Below are 22,483 nucleotides of genomic sequence, written 5' to 3'. Positions count from 1 at the left end.
CAGGTAATATATTTGAAGGTTCCAATGATTAGGACATAGACATCTTTTTTTTTTCTCCCTCAATCCTTTCTGGTCCTATAGGTCATTCATTTTGACTAGATTGTAGTGTTTCATTGAATGAATATACTGCAATTTTTTTTTGAAGATTTTATTGGGGAATTGGGGGAGGGGACAGTGTTGGGGAATCTGGGAAGGGGAACAGACAAGCTGCTATCCTTTTGTTCTTCAGTCTAGTTGCAGAGGATATCGCTTCACTGGCCCATGTTGGTATTATGATTGCACTCTTCCCGGGTGAGGCAGTCACTTGCCAGCCATCGGCAGTCACTCTTCCCGGGTGAGGCAGTCACTCGCCGGCAGCTCATGGCAGCTGCCGGCCGCTCACGCTGGCTGCCAGCCACTCATGGTAGCTCGCTGCAGCCCAGCTCCAGGTTGAGCTGCTGTTCACCATCTTAGCTGTAGAGGGCACAGCGTCACTGGCCCTCATGTGAGATCCGAACCGGGGCCGTGCTGCTCAGAGCTGGCGTCCCAAGCCAACTCTTAAACAACGTGCCACTCAGCTGGCCCCAGACATGAACATCTTTTGAGGAAGCCATCATTCAGCCTCCCATACTGATGACACATGAGAATTAGGAATGATGAAAGGAGCAGTCTGTGGGTGGACTAGGGTCATGGGATCCAGGACATAAGGCAAGATGTTGGGCTTAGATTGGATGGGATAGATGAAAGGCAGAGTGTCTGGGCAGCTGACAGAATGGGCTGCAGAAAGATGTGTAAAAACAAACAAACAAACAAAAAAAATATATATATATGTATATATATATATACACACATATATATATACACATATATATTCGTATATGCGCATATACATTACATTTTGCATGTAGGCCAGAGCTGTCTAAAATATCTCTTCATAGTAGGCTATAGGGATGTTTAGATATATATTTAATAGTATATGTACATATATGTGGGGGGTGATGACAGTAGATGAAGTGTTCTGGTAGCGTCTATGTTTTCAGTGGAATGAGAGAGGTAATCAGCTGACTGAAGGAGGGGAGGGCCAGGATGCTGTGGCAGATTTGAAGAGACTGAAGATGGATAACAGGCATCGTGGGGAGGTAGAGTATACATTGATAAGGGACATGTAACAGAGTTGCAGGCAGGGTTGGCATTTGGAGTCCAGGCCCACTCAGAGCCCCCTGGGAAGGCACAGAGTAGGTGAGGATGTACTAGGATTAGAGTACTAGGATGTACTAGGATTAGAAGGATGTACTAGGGTTAGAGTTTCACTCCAACAGTGCCCTGGAGAGGGTCATAGGCAAGGGAGCTAAAAGACATGAGAAAGGCAGTGATTTGATTGGTGGACCGTGGGACAGTGGAAGCAGGAGGAAGAGAGAAGGGAGGACAAGGTGGGGCAAGTCAGAGATAATAAAAAGCTAACAGGGCTAATGCATTGTACATGCTGGTGGGTTTGAAAGCTTTAAAAACTTGGTTGGTGGGAGGGCCGGCCGAGTGGCTCAGTTGGTTAAGAGCTCGCTCAAGAGTGTGAGCTCTGAGCAACAGCGGTTCGAGTCCAGGCCCAAGCTGAGCTGCCGCTGAGCTGCCAACATGTGGCAGGATGGCTCAGCTAAAAATATAATAATAAAAAATAAAATAAAAATTTGGCTGGTGGGGAATGGAGAGCATGGACAGGCTGGGACAAAAATATAGAGTTTGGAGGGGGGAGTTACTGGTAAGGACAAGGACAAGGGTATGACCATGAGAGTGGGTGGCATGATTAGGGGGTGACAGTTAAGGGGTGCAGAGTTTCTTTGGGAGATAACAAAAATGCTCTAAAATTGATTGCAGTGATGGATGCACAACTATGAATATATGAAAAGCCACTCTGTCATATACTTTAGATAGGTGAATTGTTTGGTATGCGAATTGTATTATATAACTCAAGAAATCCTTTAAAAAAAAAGTGGGGGCCGGCCGAGTGGCTCAGCTGGTTAAGAGCTCGCTTGGGAGCTCCAGCTCTGAGCAGCAGGGCCGCGGTTTGGATCCCACATTAAGGGCCAGTGATGCTTGCCCTCTACAGCTAAGATGATGAACAACAGCTCGACCAGGAGCTGGGCTGCTGTGGGTCGCCGGCGACGGCGTAGGCTGCAGCAGGGCTGCAGTGGGCTGCCATGAGCTATGTGAGTGGCTGGCAGTCAGCGTGAGCGGCTGGTAGCTGGTGTGAGCTACCGGGAGCCACTGTGAGTGGCCGACGAACGACCGGTGACCAATTGCCTCACACAGGAAGAGCACAATGATCATACCAACATGGGCCAGTGAAGCGACGACCTCCACAGCTAGACTGAAGAACAAAACAGCAATTTGTCTACCTGTCTGTTCCCCTTCCCCAATTCCCCAACGTTGTTACCCTCCCCCCAACTCCCCAATAAAATCTTAAAAAAAAAAAAGCAGTTAGTTACCTACAAGGGAGCTCCCATAAGACTGTCAGCTGATTTCTCAACAGAAACTTGGCAGATCAGAAGGGATTGGCTCAAAATATTCAAAATGATGAAAAAGTAAGGACCTACAACCAAGATTACTCTACCCAGCAAAATTATCATTTAGAATAAATAAATAAATAATAAAGAGCTTCCTAGATAAGAAAAAGCTAAAGTAGTTCATCACCACCAAACCAGTATTACAAAGAATCTTAGAGGAACCTCTTTAAGACAAAAAAAGAAAAAGAAAAAAATCAATAACATGAATAATAAAATGGCAATAACCACATATCTATCAATAATTGCTTTAAATGTAAGTGGATTAAATGTTTCAATCAAAAGACATAGGGTGGCTAAATGGATAAGAAAATAAGACCTATACATATGCTGCCTACAAAAGACTTACTTCAGATGGAAAGATACACACAGACTGAAAGCAAAGGGACAGAAAATGGTATTTCATGAAAATGGAGATGGCAGGGAGGGAAGCTGGAGTAGCAATACTTATACCAGACAAAATACACTTTTTTTTTTCAGAATGTGTTTCATTTTCTTTTTTCACTTGTTATATCATTTTATATGTGAGTCCCATTCTTTTTTTTTATTACTCTCAGGTGTACAAAATAACATAATGATTAGACATTTACTCCCCTCACAAAGTGATAACCCCAACAAGGCTACTACTCATCTGACACAGTACACAGCTATTCCAATACCACTGACTATATTCTCTATACTGTACTTTACACCCTGTGACTATATATATATTTTTAAATTATAGTTGCCATTCAACATTACTTTATATTAGTTTCAGGTGCTCAGTGCAGTGGTTAGGCATTTACATAACTTATGAAGTGATCCCCCAATAAATCTAGTACCCATCTAACACCATACTTAGTCATTACAACATTATTAACTATATTCTCTATACTGTATTTCACATCTCCACAGACAAAATAAGCTTTAAAACAAAGGCTATTACAAGAGACAAAGAAGGACCTAGTAATCCAACTTCTGGATATTTAACCAAAGAAACCCAAAACAGTACTTCAAGGGGACACATGTATCAGCATTATTTACAATAGTCAAGATATGAAGGCAACCTGGGTGTCCCCAAATGGATGAATGGATAAAGAGGAAGTGGTACATATAAACAATGGAATATTACTCAGCCATAAAAAAGAATGAAATCTTGCCATCTGCAACAACATGGATGGACCTAGAGGGTATTGTGCTGAATGTAGTAAATCAGACAGAGAAAGACAAATGTCCTATGATTTCACTTATGTGTGAAATCTAAAGAACAAAATAAACAAACAAAACAGAAACAAACTCATAGATACAGAGAACATTTTGATGGTTGCCAGATGGGAGGGGGATTGGAGGTGGGTGAAAAGGGGAAGGGATTAAGAAGTACAAATTGGTTGTTACACAGTAGTCATGGGGATGTAGGATATAGCATAAGGAATAGAGTCAATAATATTATAATAACTATGTACGGTATCAGATGGGTACTAGATTTATCAAGGTGATAGGTGGGAGGGGGTTGGGGTCACAGTGAAAAAGGTGAAGGGATTAAGAAATGCAAATTGGTAGTTACAAAATAGTCACAGGGAAGTAAAGCATAGGGAATATAGTCAATAATATGGTAATAACTATGTATAGTACCAGGTGGGTACTAGACTAGTCAGGGAGATCACATCTTAAAATACTATATAAATGTCTAACCATTATGCTATAAACCTGAAGTTAACATAAAATAATATGAATATCAAAAAAAATCAGTTGACTTAATACCCTTTATCCTGCCTATGAAGTTTCATATTCAACTATAATAACAAGCTAATTATTTACATGCATTTTATATTGTTATGCATAATTAAAGCAATGGTATTTTTTTTTTAAACCGCTGTTGCTCAGAGCTCAATTTTTTTTTTTTTTAAGATTTTTATTGGGGAATTGGGGAAGGGGAACAGACAAGTTGCAGTCGTTTTTGTTCTTCAGTCTAGTTGTAGAGGACGCTGCTTCACTGGCCCAAGTTGGCACCATCATTGCACTCCTCCCGGGCGAGNTCACCCAGGAAGAGCACAATGATCATACCAACATGGGCCAGTGAAGTGACAACCTCCACAACTAGACTGAAGAACAAAACAGCAATTTGTCTACCTGTCTGTTCCCCTTCCCCGATTCCCCAACGCTGTTACCCTCCCCCCAATTCCCCAATAAAATCTTTTTTAAAAAAAGTGGGTGGCTGGGGCAGGGCAAAGGCCAAGATCAATGAAAATGAGCTTGGAGAACTGAGAGGCCATGTTCTTGGTTTTGTCTTTCTGTGGTGTTTGTAACAAACCACCAAAGACTACATGGCTGAAAACAAGAAAGGTATTTTGTTTCACTCACAAGTCTGCAATCTGGGCAGGGCTTGGGTGTGGTGGGGGGGCTTATCTGCTGCAGAAGCATCGGTGGAGATAGCCTAGCTGGGGCAGGGGTGTTTCCAAGGTGCTCCCCCTAGCTATAGGTTGGTGCTGGTGAGCTGTGAGTTTAGCTAGGGCTGAGGGCCAGTAGCCTCAGATTCTCTCCACATGGGCGTCTCCATCTGGCCTGGACAAGTGTTCCAAGGAAAAGAGTGGGGCAGAAGTTGCCTTTTATGTCCCAACCTTGGAAGTCACATGGTGTTCCTTTCCAAGGTGTTCTGTTGGTTGAGTGAGTCACCAAAAGCTGGGGATATGGACTCCATGAGATGGGGTGTGGCAAGGTTTGGTACTACCTTGTAGGACAAGAATGTGTTCCTTTGGGGAAAAAACAATCCAGTACAGGCCAGGTCTTAGCAGGATCATCAGGGGATATTGAAATTACTAAGAATTATGACAATAGCTTTAGAGTGATGGATAGGGAGCCAGGATCTGAAAGCTTCCATGACAGAGCAGGAGTGACTAGAAGGGAAAGCGATGAGTTCATTAGGGAAGGATGGGAAGAAGTGTTCACAGATAGCATGAGCTTCAACGGAGCTGAAGGAGGGAGAATTGTCTAGAAGTGACAGGAGGAGCACCCCTGTCCAAGCTTGGTGATGGGAGGTGTAAGAGACAGGGATGCAGGGAGGAGGAGGGGAATCAGTTCACACAGAAAGCTCAGAGATCCACATAGAGGGGTCTCTTTGTGGTCTCTGAGAATGAGAGAAAAGAGGAAGCAGAGAAGAAAAGAAACCAGAGAGAAAAGATCATCGAGATGGGGGGACAGAGACCCAGAGACAGGGAGAGTCAAAGACCACAGAAGAGAGCGACATAGACACAGAGGGGTGGAGGATAGAGGCCCAGAAAGCGGGACACAGAAATCCAGAGGGAAGGTGACACAGCATCCCAGAAAGAAATTGTAGACAGGAAGAGAAAGAGTGGAAATTCGCAGTTATAGCCTTCAGTGTCTCTCTCCATTCGTCCAGCAGAGGGCGCCCGGGATCGCATTCCCTGGAGTCCAGGTGACAATTTCCATCACTTCTCCTGCAAGAGCATCCGATGGGGCTATTTTTACGCGATGTTATAGGACACCGGTGGCTGGAAGGCCATCGTCTGTCTGTCCTTCGGTCCTTTCGAGTGACCCTGCGGCATCTGCCCAGCCCATCCCCACCCGTTCCTGGCAGGCCAGGCCTCCTTTGGCCCTATACCGGGCTACAGCTCAGGTCTTGCTGGGTCTCAGAATATCTGGCAGAGAATCCAGGTGGACACCCCAGGGGAGAACCTGGCGAGGGGACCGGGTGAGGGGAGCACATGCTCATGGTTTACAGCTGCTGGAGCGTCCCAGGACCGGGCAAGAACCAGCAGGACAGCGGCAGAGCTGACCTAAGAGTGACCATCAGAGAGAGATTCAGATACGACTCTGGAGACCCTGAGACAGAGACACGCAGTAATTCACAGATACAGGGTAAAAAAGAGACCCAAAGGGGCGCCCCAGAGAAACCAGGGACAGAAATACAAAGAGCTAAGAGATAATGAGATTAGAAACCCAGAGAGATAAGCAGAGACCCAGGCAGGAGGGAGAGACAGAGACAAAGGGAAATAAGAGATAAACAGAGACGGACCTCTGAGAAACAAGAAAACAGACGGAGATCCAGAAAGACAAAGACACAAGGTCCCCCAAAACGGCAAAACTGACCCATAGAGACACTCAAAGATACATCCCTGACACACACTCAAATCGAAGGCATAGCTAGACGCAGAGATCTGAGACGCAGAGAACGAGAGAAAGCAAAAGATGGAAATTTGTGACTTCAACAGAGGGGTTCAGACACTCATAAAGAAAGAGACGAGAGACTCATATGCGAGAGAGAGACACGGAAACCCGGAGAGACGCAGGACAGAGATCCCGGGTGATACACGGAGGGTAAGGAGACCTGAAAGCGCGATGGACGCGGAAAAAACGCAGCGAGGTAGCCGCTGGGGGGAAAGGGAGGGCGCCCCGGCAGAGGGCGCGCAGCCACCCTCTGCCCCATAGGGGTCACGGCGCCCCCTCCCCCGCGCCCTGGCCCGAGGGCCGGGCTATTTTTACGCGTGGACATCGGACACCAGGCTGGGGCGGCGGCGGCGACGGCCGAGGCGGGGCCGAGCCGGGTCGGGCGTCGGGGCCACACGTTTGTCCGCGGGTCGCCGGGGCTGCGAGCGCCATGGAGCCGCGGTGCCCGCCGCCGTGCGGCTGCTGCGAGCGGCTGGTGCTCAACGTGGCCGGGCTGCGCTTCGAGACGCGGGCGCGCACATTGGGCCGCTTCCCGGACACGCTGCTCGGGGACCCGGTGCGCCGCGGCCGCTTCTACGACGGCGCGCGCGGCGAATACTTCTTCGACCGGCACCGACCCAGCTTCGACGCTGTGCTCTACTACTACCAATCGGGCGGGCGGCTGCGGCGGCCGGCGCACGTGCCGCTCGACGTCTTCCTAGAGGAGGTGGCCTTCTACGGGCTGGGCGCGGCGGCATTGGCGCGTCTGCGCGAGGACGAAGGCTGCCCCGTGCCGCCCGAGCGCCCCCTGCCCCGCCGCGCCTTCGCACGCCAGCTCTGGCTTCTCTTCGAGTTCCCCGAGAGCTCGCAGGCCGCGCGCGTGCTTGCTGTCGTGTCTGTGCTCGTCATCCTCGTGTCCATCATCGTCTTCTGCCTCGAGACGCTACCCGATTTCCGTGACGACCGCGACAACCCGGGACTCGCTGCGGTGGCTGCCACTGGACCGGTGAGTAGGCGGGGCCTCCGTGGAGAGAGGCGGGGTTTAAGAGGAGGCAGGCGGGGTCCACAGGAACTCGGCCAATCAAAACGCGGGTTAAGGGGCAGGAGGAGGTGAGCCTCTCAGGAAGGTGGAGTCTGGCTGTGAGTGGGCGGGGCATGGTGGTCTGGTGGGAGGACCTGGCTAATCACAGGTGGAGAAAGGGGCTTTGAGGAATGAGCAACCCAAGGACAGGGCCTGACTAGGACATTCCACCATTAAAAGCTGGGGCTTGGGTAGGTATAGTTAATGGAGACAGGGCCTGAGGATCTGAATAGGTGGACCTGCCCTATCAGAAGGCAGGGTTAAGGTAGGTGAGAAACCTGGCTTAGGAGGGCAGGAGGACAGGAGGACAGGTACATTAAGAAATCAAAGCTGGTGGGTGGAGGAGAACCTGAAAAATCAGGGGTCTGTGCACCTGACAGTAACCAATGGGAAGGATGGACTGGAGGTAGTGAGAATGGGTCCTGAAGAAAGCAGCTGAGAGAGCTGGAGACAGAGGGATGGGTCCCAAGGGCTAGGGTAAGAAAAATACATCACAGAGAAAGTTGGGCTGTGGCAGGGAGGGAAGGGCCCCCAGGTTTGGAAGACAGAAAGGTCTTTAACCATTATAGTCTGGGCTGGGTTTGGGACGGCACTGCACAAGGGAGTGGGGCCAGGGTGGGGACCCTACCTACCTAGAAAAATCAATGCTTGGAGGCAGGCTTTGGGAGGGAAGAGGTTGAGCCCCACTCAAGCATCATTTTATGAGGCCCCACCAGTAAAGGATGAGAGACCATAAAGTCAGACATCCAGGGACAACCCTTGTGGTCCTTGGAAAGAGTCTATAATAGCTGGATCAGTGGCCGCCTGGGGGCAGCAGCTATTGAGCAATTTGTAGATAAGTAGTTGGATATTTAAACAACAAATATGGCTGTTCCAGTGTGTCCCAGACCTGGTATGGTCCTCTCTGAACCCCTTCCTTCCTGCAGTTTCCTACTCGGCTGAATAGCTCCAGCCCTGTGCCTGGACCCCCACCTCGCACCCCCTTTGATGACCCGTTCTTTGTGGTGGAGACGCTGTGCATCTGTTGGTTCTCCTTCGAGCTGCTGGTGCGCCTGTTGGCCTGTCCGAGCAAGGCGGCCTTCTTCAAGAATGTGATGAACCTCATTGATTTTGTGGCCATCCTGCCCTACTTTGTGGCGCTGGGCACTGAGCTGGCCAGGCAGCGGGGGGTGGGCCAGCCAGCCATGTCACTGGCCATCCTTCGAGTCATCCGACTGGTGCGCGTCTTCCGCATCTTCAAGCTGTCCCGGCACTCAAAGGGCCTGCAGATCTTGGGCCAGACGCTACGGGCCTCCATGCGTGAGCTGGGCCTCCTCATCTTTTTCCTCTTCATCGGTGTGGTCCTCTTCTCCAGCGCAGTCTACTTTGCCGAGGTCGACCGGGCAGACTCCCATTTCACCAGCATCCCTGAGTCCTTCTGGTGGGCAGTGGTCACTATGACCACAGTCGGCTATGGAGACATGGCACCCGTCACTGTGGGTGGCAAGATAGTGGGCTCTCTGTGCGCCATTGCTGGTGTGCTGACCATTTCCCTGCCTGTGCCAGTCATTGTCTCCAACTTCAGCTACTTTTACCACCGGGAGACAGAGGGCGAGGAGGCTGGGATGTACAGCCATGTGGACACGCAGCCCTGTGGCCCACTGGAGGGCAAGGTCAATGGTGGGTTGGTGGATGGAGAGGTGCCTGAGCTACCACCTCCCCTCTGGGTCCCCCCTGGGAAACACATGGTCACCGAAGTGTGAGGGACAGTTGAGGCCTGCAGGACCTCACACTTCCTTGGAGGGAGGGATGGATGGGAAGGTTAGGGGGAAGGGTTTGGGTTTAGGAAGAACTAGGTTAAGTGGTAATGAATTGGGGAACACTGAATCAGTCTTATTGGGTCTTGAGCTGTGGTTTGGTAGCTCCTATGGGTACCTCCTTAGGTGGCAATGAATGGCAATGGGTTATGCTGAGTTGAGGGGGAGACTGTGCTGGTTTTTATTGTATTGGGTTGTGCAAGGCTTGTGGAGCCTTTTGGGGTAGTGTTGAAAAAGATTTGGTCACATAGTTTTGTGAGTTTCTTAGTTCCATGCTGGGTTGGGTTGTCAGTCTGGGTGAGTCTTGTCCAACCACATTGTGCAGGATTCTGTGGTTTTATGAGTCCCCTACGGCCATGTTGGGTGAAGTTAGGTGGCCACCCACAGCATTGTTGGGACTAATTGCGTGCTCATGCATGGTGTTGTGGAGTTGAGACATGTTGGAAATTGTGTGGCTTTGTGATTCTTCTAGAGCTATGTTATTTTAGGTTCTGTGAACTTGTGAGTCATGTAGAAATGCGAAGAGTCAAGTGATTGAATGTGAGCTTTCTAGGTCACATTAGGTTAAGTTGAGTTGGAATGTATGACCCTATGAGTCTCCCAGGGTTCTGTTGGGTTGGACTGTGTAGAGTTATGTGGCTGGAAGTTTTTCGGGGCCACATGGAGTTGAGTCGTATTGAGTTGTATAGCCATTCAAGTTTCGTAAGGCCATGCTCAGCTGAGTTACATCGAGTTGTGTCATTGTAAATCCCATAGGAATGTTGGGTTGAGTTGAGCTGTATGCATGAGCTCCATAGGGCCATGTTGGTTTGTTTTGCATTTAGTGGTAGCACCGGGACCCAAGGATAACAGCATTGAGAAGGAATCATGTATCAGGGAGTGAGTGTGGTGTTGTGGACTTGGAGACAAACTGAACTGGCTTGCCCAGTGTCACTCACTATAAGGGCGGGGCTGGGTTCTGTATCCATAGATTCAGTTGTTCACAAAGAGGGCCTCTGGGTCAACTAGGAAGATGTAGACACTCCTTCTATTTACCCACCTGCTCGTTTTGCCATTCAGACCCACTTACTATCTGTCCTCCCCTATAGTTTTGCTTCCAGATATGGAGATCAGAACCACAGGGAAGAGAGCGAGGGGATGACATTGTTTGTACTCTGTCCAGACATGGATGGGGGGACAGAAACCCATAGGAGGGGGACAGAGACCTGAGGAGGGATAGAAACTCAGAGAAAGAAAGAGATAGAAACCCAGAGAAGAGGGGACGAAGTCCCAAAGAGAGGAAGAGACTCAGGGAGGAGGAGACAATGACCCAGAAGGAGGGGGACAGGAACCCAAAGACAGGGGGGGACAGAGACCAAGAGTGGAGGATAGAGACCCAGAGGGGGTGTCCAGCACCCAGAGAAAGAGGGACAGACACCCAGAGCTGAAAGAAGACCAGAGTGCCCCAGAGAAAGAGCCAAAAGAGAAAAAGTTAGTGCCCTGAGCCCGAGAGAGATGTACAGAGTCTCTATTCCATGGAACCACAAAGAGATCCCCAAATTGGGCACGCTACCCCATCTTCCTGCAGCCCGGGAAGGCTGTCAGACAAACAGGGGAGAAACCAGAGTCTTAGAGCATGAGAGTGGCTTCCCAAGGTCACTCGGCCCGTCACCAGGGGCCAGGACTTATGGCAGGCTGCCTGACCCCATGTGCTCCGTCAGCCTTCTGGTACGCACAGGACCTGAGTCCAAACAGCCTCACAAACAAGGAAACTGAGGCTCAGAGGGGAGGGTGTTACCCAAGGTCACAAAGCCATACAGTTTCAGAGGTCTTTCAGTACTAAAAGGGCATTTCAAGAAGGAGGAAGAAGAGGAGGGGAGGGTTAAATCACTAACATATATAGGGTTTCCTATGTGCCAGGCATCATTCAAAGTATTTTACTTGTGTTAATTAAAACCCATCCAGTGTTTTACAGAGTGTTGTTTTTGTTCTTGTTATTATTTTTAGCTATAACAACCCCCCCCCTTTTTTTTGGTCAAATGAAATTTTACTTAGAGGCACCAGGGTGGCACATCAGAAGGGAACTGGTTTGAGGAGAATACACCTCTCCTGGAGCCCCACTTGTCAACTCAGAGTGCAATTAAGAAATTCAGTTTGAAAACCTGTGATTTAATCCAACCACCTTTAATACAGAGAAATAGAAGAAAATACAAATTGTGGGAAGAGTTTGATAAAGGTCGGAAATAATTTAGATTGTCACTTCCTTCTGAAATGGAGAGAAAGGCACATCTGGAGACAGAAACGGAGACAGGCTCCCGCATGGTAGCTGACACCAGGCAGAGTCTTGGAGGCAGGTACAGAGCCCAGCATAGAGATTGGAAGAGGAGACACAGGCAGAAAGGAACCCAAGACCTGCAGAAAGGACAGAGACAGAGGCAAAGAAAAACCCCCAGGAGGGGGGGCAGTAGGAGAGAGCAGGGCAGCAGCCTGGGAGTGAGGTCAGAGGCCCAGGGTGAGGACAGAGACCTACAGGAGGGAGAGAGAACCAGAGAGTGGGGCTCAGAAATCCAGAAGAGGGTGGGGAGACAGACCCAAAGAGAGGAGAACAGAGACCCAGACAGAGGGGGACAGACATGGGGGGGGAGGCGGAGACCAGAGGGAAGAGATAGAGAGCCAGAGAAGAGGGGGCAGGGACCAGAGAGAGGGGAATGGAGACTCAGAAAGGGAGACAGAGACCCAGACAGAGGGGGACAGAGACCCAGAGTATGGGGAGAGGGAGGACAGATACTGTTGCCCAGTTACTTTTCTTTGCTAACTCACCTGTACTACCCTATCAGAGAGTAGGAGTTACACAGTCTCTCTGGTAGGGGGTGGGACATGCTGGGTGCTTAGGGATGGGGGAAAGTGTGGAGAGGGCAGGGAGGTGACCTGAGTGGACACTCAATGACTGGGAAGTGCCCCTCCCCCACCCCAATAAACAACTGCAGCCACTTTTTAGGTTGCCTTGGCTGGGATGGGTAAGAGGAGAGGGGAACACCCTAATCCGGGGACACCCTTCTTGCCACCTTGCCATGCTATATTTAGATTGAGGGAGGGGTGCGGGATGCTCCCCCCCCCCCAGGCAGGTGTCAGTTTTCCTCCTGAAAATAGCTCCAGGGGAGAGATGAAGGGCCCTGCAGCAGAACTGTCTGGAACTCCACTCCAACTCCCATTTCCGTCTGTCTTAGGGTCCATCTCTCTGGCTTTATATCCTCCTCTTTCCCTTGGACTCTGTCCCCTTTTCCTCTCAGTTTCTGTGCCTGTCCAGGTCTCCCCCATCTGTCACTATTCACTTTCTTTCTCTAAGGTCATTCTGTTGCCAAGTCACATCTATCTCTGAATCCTATAATACCTTGAATTTCTCTTATCTGAGCTCAGGACAAGACCCTTTCCACAGTCCCCACCCAGGAAATTCCAGGAGAGAGGATTATGTGGGAGAGCCCCCACATCCACTGTCTCCCGGGGCGGCTAGCCTTATCACTGCCCAAGCCCAGCTGGTTAATGTCTGGCCTGGAGCTCCTGGGAAAGTGGGGGTGAGAGCAGAGGATGGGAATCTGCCTGGGGATTGACACTTAATTGGCAAAAGAATGCAAAGGAATCTCGGGCCCAGACTCCTGGGTCTGAGGGAGGAGGGGGCTAGGGGTCCCCACTCCTGGGTTTCAGAGAGGAGGGGGCTGAAACTGGGGGAAGAAGGGGCTGGGGGTCCAGACTACTGGTCTGAGGGAGGAGAGGGCTTGGAACCCGGACTCCTGGGTTTGAGAGAGGAGGGGGCTGGCGCCTGGCCTCCTGGGACTGAGACGGGCGGAGGGCTGAGCGAGCCAGGCCAGGCTTCCGAGGTCTCGGCCCGCGTGTGGAAGGCGGGATCCCCCGGCCCCTCCTCCGCCGTCGGGCGCCGCCCCGCCCCCGCGCCCGACCCGGGCCCTCGGGAGCGTGTGCAGCGAGGAGCCGGCGGGCGAGCGGGCGTCCGAGCAGCCAGCGAACAGGAGGAGGAGCCGCCGCCGCGCCAGGGGCAGCCGGAGGAGCAGAGGAGGACGCCCCAGGTAAGAGCCTCGGCGTCTCCTCCCCTGGGATTCCGGTGTCCGGGTCGCCCTGCCCCCGGGTAGGGAGGGACGTGGGCGGGGCCGGCGGGGGCGGGGCTTGGCGGAGGAAACTGAGGCAGGAGGGAAGTGTCCCAGAATAGCAGCAGGTTATCCCCGTGGGGTTTCAGGAGTCCGGACCCCCCAGCCTGAATCTCCTAGGAGTCCGTATTTCTCAGTACCTGAGGAGGAGGGGCCTTGAACTTTAGAACTCTTGGGTCTAAGGGAGGAGGGGCTACGGGCCTGGACGCCTGGATCTGAGGGAGGGGACTGGGGGCCCGAACTCCTGAGTCCGAGGGAATAGGGATTTGGACTGCTGCATTTGTGGGAGGGCGCTGGGGGTCTGGACTCCAAGGGATGAGGCAGCTGGGGACCAGGACTCCTGGTCTGAGGGAGGAGACAGCTGAGGACATACACTACTGGTCCTGGTTGAGTCAACATGCGCCTCTCTTCACACCCCACCTTTCCATTACCCATCTCCCAGCCAAGGCAGGCAGCCACTCCAGGTATGTGCAGTAGAAGTCTTGGACGGGCCCTGGCCTGTCCTGTGTGGAGAGAACATTCCAGGAAGCAGCCTCGGGGACCCAGGGCTTCTTGAGTGTGGGCCCTCAGGGACCCGGGTGTCCAGACCAGCCCCGCCCCTGCCCTGTCTGGGAGATGAATGGGCCTAGGAGGATGTAATCTTTTCCAGCCTCTCGCCTCCCCTCCCTTCCCCCCATCTGCTTCCCATCTCAGCCAGGAGCCATCACCTGGGCAGAGAAGGGGCCTCTGGAAAGGGGGTGAGGCCTTGACTCTTGGGTACCCTACACTTTAAGAGGAACACTGGGAAGGGGAGTGTCCAGGGATTCTGGCCCCCTCCCCCACCTGCCTATATAACCTGTCTGTTCCCTTCTTCCCCTAGGTGGTTGCCCCCTCCCTCTCCTGAGATGTCAGGAAGGAGGGGGCCACCTGTGTCCCCCACAGGGCCCCCCTGGAGCCTGGGGGCCCCCAGCCCTGGAGCTTGGAGACGGAGGTGCTGACAGGTCTGGTAACTACCCAGTCCTCTCCACACCACCCTCCCAGAACCACAGGTTTCCAGAATGTTCTAGAGAAACTGCAGTGTCCACACCCCCACCTGCATCTCCCAGCCCCAGGTCAATTTCACAGACAGGTAAACTGAGGCCCTGCCTAAGAGAGGAAATGTCTTGCCTTCTTAGTGGCAGTTTTGAGCTGAACTTGGATCTCCCTAGGATTCCAGAACATGGCCTTTCTCAGAATTTTGGAACCTCAAACCTCCTCCAGGCTGCAGGACTTAGGGTTCCTTGGGGTTGTCAAGGCAGTATGGCAGAGTGGAGTTGCTCAGACAGGGTTCGAGTCCCATCTCTGGCATTTGCTGGCTGTGTGACCTAGTACAAGTCACTAACCTCTCTGAGCCATATGTATTTCCCCAATTGTTGGCTATTATTTGTAATAGAGGTAGAATAATTATGATTAATCTAAAGGTTGGACATTATCCAATCCTAGCATATAGGGTCCCCCAAGGTTCTAGAACACAGACCCCCCTGTGGTTCTGGCATGCAGATCCCCTCCTAAGTTATTGACCTCTTCTCTAACTCTAGCTCCCCTGTCTCCATCCTCAGGTGCTCAGCGAGATGCCCCCGCACCCCTCATGCTCCCTCCCCATCCTCCTCCTTTGCCTTCTCCCCTGTGTCCCAGTGGAATCCCATCCCCCACCCTCACCACTGCCCCCATTTCCAGCCCCTGAGTGGGACCTCCTTTCTCCCCGAGTAGTCCTGTCCAGGGGCACCCCCGCGGGCCCTCCTCTGCTCTTTCTGCTGGAGGCCAGTGCCTTCGGGGAGCCAGCAGGCAGCCCAGCTAACCGAAGTAGGCGAGGAGTGAGCGAGACAGCACCAGCGAGTCGCCGGGGAGAGCTGGCTGTGTGTGATGCAGTCAGTAGCTGGGTGACAGACCGCCGGACAGCTGTGGACCTGCGTGGGCGCGAGGTGGAGGTGCTCGGCGAGGTGCCTGCAGCTGGCGGCAGTCCCCTTCGCCAGTACTTCTTTGAGACTCGGTGCAAGACTGACAGCACTGGGGAAGGTGGCCCCGAAGGAGGTGGAGGGGGCTGCCGGGGTGTGGACCGGAGGCACTGGGTGTCTGAGTGTAAGGCCAAACAATCCTATGTGCGGGCATTGACCACTGATGCCCAGGGCCGTGTGGGCTGGCGATGGATTCGAATTGACACTGCCTGCGTCTGCACACTCCTCAGTCGGACTGGCCGGGCCTGAGGCCCATGCCTGGGAATTGGGCAACCAGAGGAAGAGAGCTGGATGCTAAGGGACATCAGGGGTGGCCTGGCTGCTCTGGGCCTCAGTTTGGTAACTTGTCAAATGGTCACAAAGTCACAGCTCCCTGATCTTGAGAGCTCAATCTGTGCAAGACAGGTGGTAAAACCAAATGGGGTTTTGAAGGATGAATAGGAGTTCTCGGATAAACTCGAGGGTGATGATGATGATGATGACAGCCAATGTTTTGAGTGCCTACTGTTTATCAGCTCTAATACACAACTTGTCAGACCAACTGTGGTGAATTTGGCCATTGGAGGCCCTTGGCATCTAAGTTGCTGACCATGGATCTCAGCGGACATCACCTCGCCCATTCTGGAGTGAATGACAAGGGGATATGTCAAGAAGAGGGTGGGGGAGCATAAAAACTGGAATATGTAAGCAACAAGCTGGGAGCTAGGGTTCGAATGGGAAATTTACTTGGTCAGATGGGGCAAGAATTTATTTTGAGGTAGTGAGCTACCCATCACAGTAGGAGCTCAAGAAAGGTTGAATGATAGGTCAGGATGCTAGAGAATTTGGCCTTGGTGGGGAGTTGGAGTCAGGTTTCTACCACCCTTCCCTGTCCCAACCTTTACCTCACATTGGGAAAGAAATAAACCTTAAATTTGTCCAGCTTGAGTAGGGCATGAGGTTCTGACCAAGGCTAGGATCGGGGGTCATTTGGAGACTGATAGACCTTGAGTGGGCCAGGAAAATCCAATAGGAGAAGGGGTGCCAAAGCCTCAATGAGGGTGTCAGTGGGACCCTGGGCCAGGCTGCAAAAGGCAACCAGTTTTCTCTGTCTGAAGAATGGGTTGGTGGGATGAGATAATTGGGACTGAGGAGGCAGAGGACTTGACCAAAAGGTCTTTAAAGTGAGGAAGTGACAAGAGAAATCAGAGGCAGACCCATTCTCAGGACACCCCTTCATGAATTACCACTCCTTATCTCATAAACGTTGTTTTAGGACCAGCTTTGGGCTAAGGACATAGAAATCCTAGACCCCCACCAACACAGAATGGACCCCTGGGAAAGGTGCGGGGAGCAGGGCAGGGCAGGGCAGGGTCTGGCTGCCTCTGTTTCTACATCTCTGTTCTAGGTCTGCAGTTTCCACTCCCTTTTTTGCTGCTTCCCTGTCTCTCCGTGTAACTTCCCATCTTGTCTCTGGGTCAGTAGCTCTCTTTCTGTCACCGTCTCTCACTCATTCTTGTATGTATTTCTCAATCATCAAAGCTCTTTCCACATGCCCCCACCTTTTTGTCTAAGTATTTCCCTGTGCATTTCTGTCTCTCCCTCTGCCCATCCCCATACCCAGGTGGAAGTTTTCAATCAAATCAAAGGCAGCAGGACAGACGAAACCCACGTTGATGCTGATTCCTTCAGCTCACACAAGGGAGGGGAGCCTAGAGAAGTCTGGAAATCGTTACTCCTGAGATGGGCAGGCCTGGCAGAGGGAGCAGGTAGCCCAGAGGGCTGGGACCCTATAGGAATGGGGTCCCTGATGTGTTGGGTAGTCTCTGTCCTCTTCCCCCACAGGTTTCTGTCCCCCTCTGTTGCCTCCTCCGTAGGTCTCTGTATTCCCCACCCCCCAGGGTCTCTATGTCCCTAAAATTCTACAATTGAACTTGTGTTCCCCCTTTCCCTCTCCCCCATTTCTGCCCTCCTGTCTCTTTGGGTCTCCGTCCCCCTCTCTCCAAGTCCCTGTCCCTCGGTGCCTGGGTCTTTCTCACTCTATCCATCCAAACGCCTGCAGGCCCTCCATTGGCTGGATTCAGCGTGGGCGGGGTCTGTTACCTGGGGCAACGGCAACAACAAGCCTGCTTCTGCTGGGCAAACGGGCGGGGGTGGGACCATGGCTGGTCGGACCCTAGCTCTGTGCTGTGGCCCTCCCTGGCCCCCCATCTCTGGGACCGAGGTGCCTGGATCCGGGCCCAACTGGCACCTTACCAGCAGTGGCGTCGCCCACCACATTATCCCATCCGCGCCCTTTTCCCCGCCTACTGTGCAGGTGAGAGGACCCTAGGCTCCTCGCCAAATGGAACCTAGAAGCCCAGACTCCTGTGTCTGAAGGAGGGGCCTAGGAAACGAGACATCTGCTGAAAGAAAAGGGGATTGGGGGCTTGGACTCCTGACTGAAGTAGGAGGGCCCCGGAGTCCTGAGTCTGACAGAGAAGGAGCCAGGGAACCTGGATGCTTAGAACTGAAAGAGGAAAAGGCTGGGAACAGACTGGGAGAGAGGGATAGAGAGCCGGACGCCTGAGTTTTTTTAGCTGACATCCCTCGCCTTCTGCCCAGTCCACGCTCGCGGAGCCCCTGCCCCCGGCCGCAAAACAGGACTTGCACGTCTGGGCTTTCGACGAGGTCATCAGCAGATGGGAGACAACCTCCGGTTCGGCTCAGGTGCCCAAAACTCACGGCGGGCCCTACGCTCAGCCCAGGGCCCCAGAGCCTGCGAACCCCACGCGGACTATGGGAATCAAGGACTTAGGGGAAAAGGTAAGGTTCTGGGATGCTGAGGTCCGTGGGGAACTGGACTGGGGACCGCACTGGAATCCTGTGAGCCCTCACGTTGTGTTCCGGCGTGGCCTTCCCGCAGCTCAGACACCAAGCCTGGCGCCTCCCTCTGATCACAAAACACCAGTGCAGTGAGACGAGGGCGCAGTACACCGGCTGGCCCGGCCTGGACCAGAGTGCCACCTATGTTGGGCCCCAGTCCCTGGAACTTGCGGACCACCACCGCGCGAGCCCTTCACAGGTAGCGGAGAAGACCGCGCAAGCGCGGTGGGACAGAGCTTGGAGAGCCTGGGGCGGGGCCAGGAGGAATATTTTGCCTGGGGGCGTGGCTAAAAGGTCTGGGGCGGAATCAGGAGAGTACATAGACTGTGGGAGGGGCTTTGACGTAATGAGGAGGGGCCAGAAGGAGGAGGGGAAGACCCGGAATCCCAGCTCTGAGGCTGGGCCCCAACTAGCAAATGCTGGGTTGGGTAAAGAGGAAGTTCTGAGGCTGGGGGCGGAGCCAGGCAGAGTACTGTCTTGAATATTCTGAGACCAGGTGCGAACGGGAGGCGGGGCTAGGCTTTCTGGGATAGGATGAAGCAAGGAGGAATTCGTTGCCCAAGGTGCGGCTGAATTCCTGGTTTGAGTCTGAAGGCTTGGCTTTGTATTAGATGATGGGCAGAAAGTGTTTAGGTTTTGGAGTAACCCTAATAAGGGTTCTGATTCGAGGAGCGAAGCTAAGAGTGCCCTGACATGCGATTGGACAGGAAGAATTCTGATTCTGGGGGCGGGTGTGGGGGCCTAGTCCAGAGGGGCAGTTGAGGCCGAAGGAAGAGGAATTTTGAGTCTGGGACCCAAGGCTTCGAACGGGATATGAAACCTCTTTTTTGGTCATCCCTCCTGCCCGATTCTCCTCAGGCTCTAATCCCCTGGATGAAGAATCCCCGGCTGGCCGGCCGGCCTTTCACAGTATATGACCAGGGGATCCTGGGCTGCCATCAGCTCTATATGACAACCTCGGCCCGGGATTTCCGGGCCTACACGAAGTGAGCCTGGGTCCTCGCTGGGCCCCGCCCTCTGCACAGACCCTGCGTAGGCTGGTGGAACGCCGACCCCCCTGGGGTCGGCTCCCCTTCTCTGAATGAGTAGTCTCAGCCTTCAGCTCCCACACGTGCAAGAACCAGAAGTTCAGACCCCAGCCCCTACCTCTTTTAGTGCCCAGGTATCCTACTGTCAAGTCTCAGGAACACGAAGCCTGCGGAGGGCCAAAAAGGGAATTCTGGATCAGGCAGCAGGGCCCTGAGGGTCTGGGGCGGGACCTACTTTGGCATTTGAGACCCCAGATACTCCTTCCCAAGGATGCAAAAACCCCAGATTCCAGGCCCTTAAATACTTCGAGGACCCAGGAATCCAGGCTAGGAGTCCCGAGCCCCATCCTTTCTAAGTGGTCCCCAACTCCTACAAATGTGTCCTCGCCTCGAAAAGGAGTTCGGGTCTCCAGCCTCCTCATGACCCGAGGTCTGAACCTCAGTCTCGCTCCGAAGATCCACCTGTACCCTCCCCATCCTGCCTTCCCCCAACAGGAAGGAGTTGTCTGGATACCCCCGTAAGGACTCGCTGAAATACTGGAGCTTCGAGGAGACGCCCGAGGCCTGGGGCCACGGCCCCCAGCGGCCACCCTGTCCTCTCTCATCTCGGCTGCCTCGGATCCGCATTCCCCGTGGCCCGGTCACGCCAGCCGTACCGCACCGCGGGGCGCTGTCTCTGGTTCAGGAGTCTTACAGGTCCCCGCTGCATCCACTCCGCGTGCTTGACCGTTTCTGTCCGATAGAGCTGCCCTGGGGCGGCCCCCACTGGAAGCCGGTGCCGGGAATTTACAGCGTGCCGCAAGCCTACCGCACCGAGAACTCCAGCTACTGCAGCTTGAAGCCCGCGCTTGTTTGAGCTGCCTGGCTAGCCCCGCCCCCAGACACGCCCCTAAAGCGGGGGCGGAGCCGAACCTGGAAGACAGCAAGTGGACGCAGTGGGAGGCGCTGAGCTCGGGAACTCTTTCCGTCACGTGGGAAGGGACAGCGCCTGAGACACGCCCACCTGATGCGTGTGGGTGTGGGTGTGGGGGGCATTGGGCGGGGGAAAATGTATTCTGGGGCAGTGGGCCAGCCAGCAAAACACATCCTCTGCGGCAGAAGGGGCGGAGCTTATCTTAGTCAATGACTGTTAAATAGCTTATACCATGCTCCTTGCTGGGTTCTGCTTTGGCTTCTGAGGGCCTGTGTGGGGGACATGGGTTCCCGATGAATCACTGTGGAGGAGGGGCGCGTCTGGGTGCAGGCGAACCCGACTGAGCACAGAATCCAATATTGAAGCCAAGTCCCTCCTAAAAGGTTGGACTCTGGTTTTCAGTCTATGGCAGGTGGAGCAGGGTTGAAGCTTCTGCCCATCACCATTCTTGGAAGGTTGTCGGGGAGGTGAGCTCTAGTCTCCCCTTACCTTCCCCCCATGATGGGCAGAAGTGGGGCTACACAGCCAGGGGGTACGGCCAAGGGCTTCCTATACCCTATTTCCTGTGCTCCAAACACAACCTCTCTAGCACCTGAGGATTCAGTCTGTGGTCAGCTGTCACCTTGAGTGTCTCCAGCTTCTTGGTGCAGGAGCCACTCAGGGAATGGGGGAGGGGGTGCTCTGCTGAGCCACTTTTGTACCTCCCTGACCTTGTCCGCCTCTCGCCTCCGGGGAGATTAGTGTCCAGGTTACCCAGCTATGCCACCATCTCCAGTGGCCTTGCCGCCCCCACAGCCTGCAGGTATAAGACCAGGTAAACACTGTAGGGAGGCAAAAAGGATGGAGATGCTCCAGGTAAGACTGTGGGGCCCCTGGGCACCTTGCAACTCCATCCAGGCCACAGGTGGCATGAAGAGTCCTGTGACCTGATAAACGAGGATTCTTTCTAGGAGAGTGTAGACAGCTGGCAGGTTTCATGCTAGGAGGGGGGACGTGGTGGGGCAGGGCCTAAGTGTGGGTATCTGAGGTGTTGGGGTGTCTGGGGTTCCTGGGTATTGGGATGGGGGATCTAAGTGGAGGGGCTGGCCCTGAATGGAAGTCGTCAGGCAGGGGAGCTGGGTCTCTGCATGTGTGTACGTGGGGGATGGAAAGGTTAAAGACCAGGGGCAGAGGTCTCAGGCTGGCCCTGAGGCAACAGCCTTGTCACAGGGGCTGCTGTTGTGGCTGCTGCTGAGCGCGGGTGGGGTGCGGACATCCAGGGGACCACTGCGGCCACTGTGCCGACCCATCAATGCTACTCTGGCTGCCGAGAATGAGGCCTGCCCTGTCTGCATCACCTTCACCACCAGCATCTGTGCCGGCTACTGCCCCAGCATGGTAAGCTGCCCAAGGCAGGAGGGGACCAGCCCTGCTGTCCTCAGGACAGGTGCTGCACCTCAGTGCCAGGATGGATCACTCAGGGCCAGGCCACAGGAGACAGGATGTGGTAGCGGGGTTGGAAGGTGGGCTGCCCCCCCGGGCAGGGGCAGGGGCAGGAGAATTGGAATCAGAGCTGGACGTGTGGGAGGGAAAAGGACAGAGGGTCCCCTGGATACCTGAGTCTGGGATCTGTGGAGGTCAGCGGGGAGATCCGGGGAGGGCTCGGCACCCGACAGACACCCAGGCTTCTCCCACCCCCTGTGGACTCCAGGTGCGTGTGCTGCCTGCCGCCCTGCCGCCTGTGCCCCAACCGGTGTGCACCTACCGTGAGCTGAGCTTTGCCTCCATCCGCCTCCCTGGCTGCCCACCTGGCGTGGACCCGATGGTCTCCTTCCCTGTGGCCCTCAGCTGTCGCTGTGGGCCCTGCCGCCTCAGCAGCTCTGACTGTGGGGGTCCCAAAGCCCAACCCTTGGCCTGTGACCGTCCCCCTCTCCCAGACCTCCTATTCCTCTAAAGGTCTCCCACCCCAACCTCCCATACCCACCCCAGCAGACGCTCCTCCCCTCCCCTCCCAATAAAGGCTTCTCAAACCACACCCCAGGGTTGCTTTTTTGGG

The 22,483-nt window shown here is 53.5% G+C and overlaps 4 protein-coding genes across 7 annotated transcripts; all 4 read left to right on the top strand.

The window, feature by feature from the left end:
- Positions 1-7,003: 7,003 nt before the first annotated feature.
- On the top strand, positions 7,004-11,492 carry KCNA7 (potassium voltage-gated channel subfamily A member 7). The gene is made up of 2 exons (XM_019658149.1): positions 7,004-7,683; positions 8,685-11,492. The coding sequence occupies exons 1-2, from the start codon at positions 7,129-7,131 to the stop codon at positions 9,498-9,500; spliced, it is 1,371 nt and encodes a 456-aa protein (XP_019513694.1). The 5' UTR covers positions 7,004-7,128; the 3' UTR covers positions 9,501-11,492.
- A 2,005-nt stretch (positions 11,493-13,497) lies between these two features.
- NTF4 (neurotrophin 4) lies at positions 13,498-17,398 on the top strand. 3 transcript variants are annotated; one of them, XM_019658190.1, is made up of 3 exons: positions 13,498-13,612; positions 14,550-14,670; positions 15,268-16,143. In XM_019658190.1, exon 3 carries the CDS (start codon positions 15,280-15,282, stop codon positions 15,910-15,912), a length of 633 nt encoding a protein of 210 aa, XP_019513735.1. In that variant the 5' UTR covers positions 13,498-13,612; positions 14,550-14,670; positions 15,268-15,279; the 3' UTR covers positions 15,913-16,143. The 3 variants fall into 3 exon arrangements, with proteins under 3 accessions (XP_019513735.1, XP_019513736.1, XP_019513737.1); XM_019658191.1 differs by lacking the exon at positions 13,498-13,612 and adding an exon at positions 14,112-14,154; XM_019658192.1 differs by lacking the exons at positions 13,498-13,612; positions 14,550-14,670 and adding exons at positions 14,747-14,798; positions 17,267-17,398 and having other exon boundaries at positions 15,268-17,119.
- Positions 17,399-17,679: 281 nt separating this feature from the next.
- On the top strand, positions 17,680-20,418 carry SAXO3 (stabilizer of axonemal microtubules 3). Its single transcript, XM_019658131.1, has 4 exons — positions 17,680-18,447; positions 18,548-18,706; positions 19,366-19,493; positions 20,031-20,418. Exons 1-4 carry the CDS (start codon positions 18,421-18,423, stop codon positions 20,389-20,391), a joined length of 675 nt encoding a protein of 224 aa, XP_019513676.1. The 5' UTR covers positions 17,680-18,420; the 3' UTR covers positions 20,392-20,418.
- Positions 20,419-20,484: 66 nt separating this feature from the next.
- LOC109390979 (lutropin subunit beta) lies at positions 20,485-22,452 on the top strand. Of its 2 annotated transcripts, XM_019658133.1 has the most exons (3): positions 20,485-20,547; positions 21,658-21,825; positions 22,139-22,452. In XM_019658133.1, exons 1-3 carry the CDS (start codon positions 20,542-20,544, stop codon positions 22,379-22,381), a joined length of 417 nt encoding a protein of 138 aa, XP_019513678.1. In that variant the 5' UTR covers positions 20,485-20,541; the 3' UTR covers positions 22,382-22,452. The 2 variants fall into 2 exon arrangements, with proteins under 2 accessions (XP_019513678.1, XP_019513677.1); XM_019658132.1 differs by lacking the exon at positions 20,485-20,547 and having other exon boundaries at positions 20,584-21,825.
- Positions 22,453-22,483: the final 31 nt, after the last annotated feature.

The sequence above is a fragment of the Hipposideros armiger genome, unplaced genomic scaffold (genome assembly GCF_001890085.2).
Source record: "Hipposideros armiger isolate ML-2016 unplaced genomic scaffold, ASM189008v1 scaffold_283, whole genome shotgun sequence".
Lineage (NCBI taxonomy): Eukaryota > Metazoa > Chordata > Mammalia > Chiroptera > Hipposideridae > Hipposideros > Hipposideros armiger.
Note: the sequence above shows the minus strand (reverse complement) of the source record. Positions and strands in the feature narration are given on the sequence as shown.